This window comes from Crocodylus porosus, unplaced genomic scaffold (genome assembly GCF_001723895.1).
Source record: "Crocodylus porosus isolate Cpor-Errol unplaced genomic scaffold, CroPor_comp1, whole genome shotgun sequence".
Taxonomy (NCBI): Eukaryota; Metazoa; Chordata; order Crocodylia; family Crocodylidae; genus Crocodylus; species Crocodylus porosus.
The window spans coordinates 363,142-371,347 of NW_017728927.1; the positions used below are offsets into that span (position 1 = coordinate 363,142).

At 41.5% G+C, this 8,206-nt stretch overlaps 1 protein-coding gene across 1 annotated transcript; it reads left to right on the forward strand.

Annotated features, from left to right (window-relative positions):
* Positions 1-293: 293 nt before the first annotated feature.
* LOC109314825 (parvalbumin beta) lies at positions 294-5,358 on the forward strand. The gene is made up of 5 exons (XM_019542160.1): positions 294-376; positions 2,306-2,373; positions 3,215-3,347; positions 3,683-3,792; positions 5,092-5,358. Exons 2-5 carry the CDS (start codon positions 2,313-2,315, stop codon positions 5,115-5,117), a joined length of 330 nt encoding a protein of 109 aa, XP_019397705.1. The 5' UTR covers positions 294-376; positions 2,306-2,312; the 3' UTR covers positions 5,118-5,358.
* Positions 5,359-8,206: the final 2,848 nt, after the last annotated feature.

Sequence of the window (8,206 nt, forward strand, 5' to 3'; positions counted from 1 at the left end):
CTGCTTCATTCCATTTGAGTCCTGGGATCAAGAGTATCAGATTGTTGTTTCTGGCCTAGATCATATGGAGAAGTTGATATTTTCTGCTTAAATCAGAAGAAATTTAATACGGCACAGGCCTTTTCACATATCTAGCCACTTATCTTGTTTCGTTTGCAAATATCATATGTATTCTCTTGAGATAAAAATAGTGTGAGATGATTAGTTAGGCAAGTTCATTCGACACCATTCCCCCTCCGTGACGCTGAAATCTAAAATCTGTATATGGTATACAACTTAAAGTATATATAAGCAAGCTCAGCCCTGGTGAAGACACACAGCAAGTGCTTTCCTTACAACTAGATTGCCTCCTTCTCCAGTCAAGAAGACCACAAAGGTAAGCTGATTAGATCCTCTCCTTTTGGAAAAAGAAAAGCAAAAGGAAAATACTCCATAAGCTAAACGCATCTATCAGGGGTTTTTTTTAATAATCTTGAACCCTCTTCCATTCTGCCAGACCTTTGTAATCTGGAGAAGAATGATCAGCAATCAGACTGGAGGGTGGGAAGGGGCACTAAAAATGCATTCCTCAAAAAACCATGGTATGCTTCAGGATTTTTTTTAATTTCCCTTCAACATTTCCCCTATTTCTTTTTTTTTTTTTACTGTCAGTAGGGAGAAGGAGGTGGATTGCTGAGCTCCCTATCAACCTGCCTATCTGGGCACTGAGAGCAGTCATAGCATTTGCTCCTTACAAGAAGTCATTGGGACAAATTTGCTTCTGGCATTATCTGAAGCTAATTGGAGAGGTACCCATTGACCCCAGTGGCAAATTTGTCCCATTTTCTCTTTGCCCCCTCTGGAGAACCTGCAACCAGACCTAAATGGCTATTAGTTTGTTTTCCCGCCACGTAAACCATATTGCCTTGAAGCAACCACCTGACCTCCAGACTGTGGGTAAATCATGACCTATGTGGAGGCACAGAACCTAACTTACTAGTAACAAGATCTTTCCTCAAAACCGTTTAGCCAGGAAGAGAAATAGAAGGAGAAATCTACTGTATTTTCTATACATATTCTATATGGGAAAGATTGATTATGCTGTTAAAACACCACAAAAAATGCAGAAATCTGAATGCTATTCCTGGCTCTGCTACAGACACTCTCTGTAACCTTGTGAAAGTCACTTCTCTTTACCTCAGTTCCCCATCCACTAGCAATTCAAACCTATCTCACAGATGCTGCAAGTCTAACCTTTTAAGTAACTATGACATATTTTTAAATCCTCCATGGTGAATATGCTAGAATAATGAATATATTAATCTTAAATTACATTCCTATGGATGAACAGCAGAGGCTGGGATTTAGGACCTCATAGTAGGTTTTTGTTAAACAACATATTCATTGGGCTGCTTTGACAAGAGCCTCTGGAGTCATCACAGCTTTGGTGGGAATAAGGGGGTCTTTTGTTGAAAACTGATATTTCATGAGTAAGTCACTTTCTGTGTTTCCTCCCTCACCAATCATGAATTAATTTTAAGTCTTCAAAGCTTTGCTTTAAGAACATCCAAATTTACCACAATGCCTGCTTTTGGAAAACAAATCCAGTTAATTCTACTCTGCATTGAGCCAAAGGAGTCCAATGAAGTTAAGAAGAGTTTCTTAGAAAACTGCAAGAAGATTTAATCTTCTGTAGAATCACAAACACAACAGGCCAGATTGATTTCTGGTGTCATTCAGCTTACCTCCCTGGATCTAGATGCAAAGTGAATGTGCTCCTGTGCATTTAGATTCTTTAAAAATTAAATTAGCATACAATATATGACCTCAAGGTTACCAGTATTTTTAAGAAGATTGCCTGATTTTAGTCATTATCTTGAATGCCATGCAAAAGTCATCTTGTGTTTAGCTTCAGGAATTATACCACGTATACATCTGTCTGCCAGTTTTAGACACTCTGCAGATGTATGTTTTTTGCTTATGCAATCCATTTTAATAATAATAACCCGACGTCCAGGAGAATCCTCAGACAAGTCGTGCTTTTTTGGGTGCTAGACACCTTTGACTTGATGTCTCCTACTGCAGCCCAGGCATCCTGTGTTACTAAGGGCCCCACCCCGCCATGTGGAATTCCTCACTCATTACTCGGCCTCAAGTGAAAGCACCTGCTGCAGACATCTGTTACTGTATGCTCCATTTACATTTAGATGAATAATGTATCCCCTATCATATACTGTCATACCAGCAAATTCAAACAGAGCATTTGCATGAAAGATGGAGAAGTTATTCTAATGATTGAATAGCTCACATTTAATTTATTTTACAGTCCAGCCATGGCCATCACTGACATCCTTTCTGCTAAGGATATTGAGGCTGCCCTTTCCAGCTGTCAGGGTAAGGAATGGTCCCTCACCAATGAGAAAATGTATATCATTTTTACATCTCCATATGACATGCCTATCATTTTCCCTGTAAGATCTCTTTGTTACTGCATTACAGTGTAGCCTCTGAATTCAAAAAGTCCTATGAGAAGTTCTTTTATGGGTACTGTCCTCAAACATGTGCAGCAACAGCTTAGAGCTGAAGGGCTACATTCTCAGCTGCTGTAAAATCCATGTAACCCCATAGACTTCCATACCACGATGTCAGTTTTAAACCCTTTAAGACCTTTTCCCCCTCTGTGTTGACTCTTTGTCTCACAACATGTCCAAAACAGAGCAAGGCACCCTGCCACTTTTGCAAAGTGGTGATGAATTTCTGCACCTATGAAGACTTCCTCTGTGCAATCAGGGCCACCTATCTCTTAAGTGCCCCGAGGTGGTAAAAGACTCCGCATGAACTATATTTTTGGTGGAACTTTGCCTGAACAAAGGCTCAGTGGATCTAGAATGAGGGCTTCAGGATTTGGTCTATACATTTTATGCCAAAAAAGCATATTCTAAATATTTATTATAACTGCCTGGGATGTATGTGGGGGAAAAAAACCTCTGGCTTTGCAGAATGTACATTCTAACAGAAAACTTTTATGCTGGCTGCAAGTACATCCAATCATAGGCTTATAGCAGCTGGAAAGGAAAACTACCTGTTGGATCATCTCTTGTATTTTGCCCCAGGGCACAAAAGAGCAGGAGTGAACAGGTGCAGTGAGCTGGAAGCCGGGGGTGGGTGTCTTAGAAATGTGTAGTTAAAACAGACGGAAGAGAAAGGATTTAAATAACAGATCTCTTTCTTTCAGCTGCTGAGTCCTTCAACTACAAGTCATTTTTCTCCACGGTTGGCCTAAAAGGCAAGTCGGCTGACCAGGTAAAGAAAGTTTTTGGAATCCTTGACCAGGACAAAAGCGGCTTCATTGAGGAGGACGAGCTTCAGTAAGTGCAACTCAGCTGCTGTGTCTCCTTAGCAAGTATGGGTTTCAGAATCTGCCACATCCTGACTGTTTCTGGAAGCCTTCATCATGGTAGCTTGTGAATTTCCACGTAAATATAAGATTAGGGAATTCCACATACATTACAATTAGCCGTTATTTGTGGTTTGGTGGGGGCCCAGCTGTAAGTGAGAAAGACAGGCACCAAACTACCAAAGCTATTCCAGAGAACAGACGGTGTCTGTACAGCACCCAGAATGACGGCCATGATCCGGACTGCAGCCTTGGAGTGTCTTTGTAAGTTAAATGCCAGACAGTAACATCCCTGTCCTATTTCAGGCTGTTTCTAAAGAATTTCTCCTCAAGTGCCAGAGCTCTCACTGATGCTGAGACCAAGGCTTTCTTGGCAGCTGGTGATACTGATGGTGATGGCAAAATTGGAGTGGATGGTAAGATTTTCACAGTGTAATGTTTGTTTTCTTAAAAAAGGATATTTTGGGAATTGAAAGGAAATGTACAGGGCTGATACCTAAGTGAAATAGTAGGGCCAATTCCCCTCTGAAAATGGTTAGAGTTCAACACAGCTGCATGGACTTCAAGAGATTTATTCCTGAGAACTATGCAGTTGATTTCAGTGGAGACCTGGATCAGGCACATAGACTCCTGGGGCCTGATTTTTCAGAGGTGCTGAGTACCATTTCTTCCCCTGGAGTCAGGTGAAGTTGTGGGTGTACAGCACTTCAGATCCCAAGTGGATGTGGAGCCTCTGTTTTTAGCACACTTCCACATAGATATGTCACTTCACATATCACAATCAAAGGACAGCTCATATAATTCAGAGAATAAATTGGTAATGCAGAGTAGGACTGATTTTTTTTTAAGCTGCTGGAATTGCTGTGAAGGATCTAAAACAGCACTCATTCAAAGTCTGCCCTGCTTTATTTTGTGCTAAGGAATTGTCTGATCAGTGCAAATTTTACTTTGTGGCACTTCCATGAGAAACTAAATCAAAGTCTTCAAAAATCCCGAGAGGGAAGATGTGGACTGGCTGGGCAATTTTTGTAGACTTCATAGGGATGAAAATAGGGCATCTGACATCACGTACTGGAGATGAAGTCACTGAAAACTGGGCTGTCTCAGCCAAACTAGGACAGGTGGCAACAACTCTAACAGACACACAAGCTAATCTTAGCCAAAGTTAAGGAGGAGAGACACTGTTGCAGGAATGTGCTTTAGCAGCAGCTCCTGTAGCGTCTACTTATAAATCCCAAATAGGACATCATATTAAACAGAACTCAGGCCATAGAGGTTCTCACACTTCAACTATGTCACCGCTAAAATTCAGCTCTTCGTTTGGGAAATACAAAAGCAGGATTGAAAGCTGCAATCCTGCCTTAATCCACTTTCTTTCATCTTGGCTATTGCAGCATATTGAGCACACATGGTAAAATCCTCCAGCTGAAAACCCTCATGAAACGAGTTAAAGAGAATTCAGGTTCATCTCAGGATTTTCTAAGACTATAAATTTATGGAGCCATTTCTTACCTCAGCCCAGTATGTGCTTTACAGGGTGAAGATCTGTTATACCCGCTGTGTTCGGTTTAGCAGTGGCTTGCACAGTGTTAGAATAACTATGGAAGTTTCACTCTGTGATTAGAATTTGGGGACAGTTTTCTCTATCCTTTCTAATGACCTTAAGCATGATTTTCATTTAGTTTTCTTTTCCTCTCATTTTCTCTCTCTGACAGAATTCCAGGCTCTGGTGAAGGCATAAATAACACTAGACCAAAGGCAATAAAGGACTGACACTTCAAATTCCCTCCTCCAACGAGCACCTCACACTCAGCACGTATTTATACATTTTTATATTGTCTCAAGGCATTAGTAATATGCCTGTACATTAACTCCACATATGGGACTGCTAAGAGATCTTGCAATGTAGTGTTGTTTTCAGTGTAAAGCAGGCACTTTGTGATTTTCGACCACTCACAATGTTGAAGTTGTGGCTGGAAGAAGGAAACCATTATTAAAAAAAAGTTCTGAAAAAAATAAGTTGTCTTTTATTTTCTCTGCTCAGATTTTCCTTACCCCACTCCACACCATCTCTTCACCATGTGCTTAGACACGCTTTTGATTATCTTAAACAATATGACATCTTTTAGGGCTTAATTGTCCTGATTTGGCTGACTTGTATTTCTGCTTAATACTCTGATCCTTGAGGAAAAGGAATGCTAACAAGGTAGCTAAAAATATTCAGTCCCAGCTCTGAGATTTAGAGAAGAAATTTAAGAGGAGTTGACACATAACTCATGGTTGGGAATAAATTCATGACTAATTAAAAAAAAAATCAAGTAGTAGGCTACAGCACATATTGTCAGAAAGTATTTAAGACCTAAAATGTAACTCTTCCTTAGGAAGATTTATCATCTCTTATCTTCATATTAGCATTCCCTTGTGTAATGGGTCTGGGACAGGGGAGCAGGTTCAATGCCTAACTCTGCTATTGTCAAAAAGTATGATCCTGTACCACATTTCACGTGGGTGGAACACAGGATCATGGCCTTTTTGTGCAGCCATGAGCAAGTTGCTTAAATAACACTTAATATCCTTAATATCCCGTGTGCAAAATGGTGATATTCACCCTTTCCCACTTTTGTAAAGCACAGTGATTGCTACAGATATAAAGGTGCTTAGGATCACTGCTCAATTCATTTATCTAGTGCCAACACATGTAAAAATAGTATTTGGTGTTACCCTGTTAAATAATGGCCATTATCCAACAATTTCTTACATTATAATGAATACTAGATCATTTCTACAGTCCTTAGAAGGCTGGGAATTACTCATTCCTTTGATATGTGTCTTTACAAAAGCTTGTTGAAAACCCTTACTTATTAGCTTAGTCAACAGATCACGGCTTTCGGTTAAATGCGAAGTTCAGCAGGAAGACTAGCTGTTTCTGTTTCCAGCTGCCTAGGCTGGAAATTTGCCACAAATATTTAACTAAACACTTTTGATTTATCACAATTTGGTTCCAGGGCACAAGTGCATTATGGCTTTAATACTCCACACTGAAACTGGATGATAATTGAAACATGCTATGGCAGCTGTTTGGAAGAGCTGCATAAACAAAACATGTTGGAACTTTTATGTAATGTTCAGCACTGGCATTTCCATGCATTGCAAGCTGATTACGTGATGCGGAGTGTGGCTTCACTGACACCCAGGCATGTTACAGAGCTGTTTGGCAGATGTAAGACTGGGAATGCAGAAGAGGAATTCTTGCAATCAGTCTTGCTGATGTCTTGGCAGACTTATCATGAATATAAATCCTAATTCTATCCCCAATTCCTTTGATGTCAAATTTGGGTTCAAATTATAGCTGGGGCTAATTAGCAGACTGCAGTATTGCACATAGAGAAGAGACACTTTTGGCTCTTTTTACCTCATTCATTAATCCATCAAAAGTAAGGAATACATCCAAATCTGCAGCAGTACCATAGTCACAAAACTTGACGCAACTCCTCCACACAGTTAATCAGTACAAATTAACATCAGTGTTTTTTCACCCGCAAAATGCACACATAACACCACTACTGACAGATCTAAGGCCTGATACAGCATTCCTCGCACACCTAGCATTCCCGATGGGCACACAGGGAATGCAGGAGACGGCACTGAACTCTCTGCATTTCAGAGGTGTTAAGCAACTGTAGCTCTCAGGAACTTCTGTGGGTATTAGGGGTGTTAAGCACCTCTGTAAATCAGGCAAATTGTATATCAGTTGCTATACCAGGTGAAGATTCCTGAGATGTAATTGGTTTCACAAAAACTCCACTTATGCAGTCATTTCTGATGAGATGACCTGTTGTATTTTCAACAACTCTGGGGAAATCCCATAGATGACAGGACACCTGCATTGAGGGCCTTATCTTCTGAATGGCTTCTTGAGCCCTTGTCAACATTTGCACCATGGCTTCCACAGTTTCCTTTCAAAAAAGAATTACTTATACTGGAACAAACTGCAGATGCCCTATATGGCTACCAGTAAGTGAGGATTAAATTCCCTGCAATGCAGACACACAAGTGTACAACGTAGGGAAACAGAGTAGCAAAACAATGAGCTAGAACCCAGAACACTCCTCTGGGCATGGACAGAAGAGCAGCTTCCTGCTGCAACTCATAGTGCTTTGCAGGAGGCACTATGAGTAGATTGACCCCCCAGGCCCAAAAGAAGTTCATTGCTGGGTCCCAGAGTTGGGGATTCCTGCTGCTTGCTGGGAGCCTACGGTCCCATCTCTGTAGCATGCCACACCCCCGCCCAACCTGTCACTGTTTTCAAAATGGGAGGGGGGAAAGGGAGTAGAGGGAGCTCGTTCTCAGGGTTTCCCAGCTGATGCTGGAGGGTGGGATGCATGGACTGGATCCCTCCCACCTTGGGAGGGGGAAGAGGGGGATCCAATCCATGCATACCACCCTCCAGTGCTGGCTGAAAAAAATCCCAGACCAAACTCCATCCGCTCTATTTCCTCCCTCCCATTCTGAAAACAGCAACAGGCTGGGAGCTCTGCAGACACAAGTTACAGAATGGGCTTAGTTTTGGAGTATGTTCATCTGATCCCTCATTCAATGAGGGTTTAGATTTTTGCAGGGTTGGGCCCTTTTCAAGCAGTCTGCAGCCATGCACTTCTGTTTGATCATGGCTGTAGACCACTTGCTGGGGCCAGATCAGCTGAAAATTGTCACTTCTGTCAGGCCTTCACCCAGTAGTTAGAAGGCAAGGCAGCAGCAGAAGACGGATGTTTCTATTTGATTCTGTCCTTAGGGGTCAGAGAAAGGGCCTTTAAGGACAGGGGTCAGAGG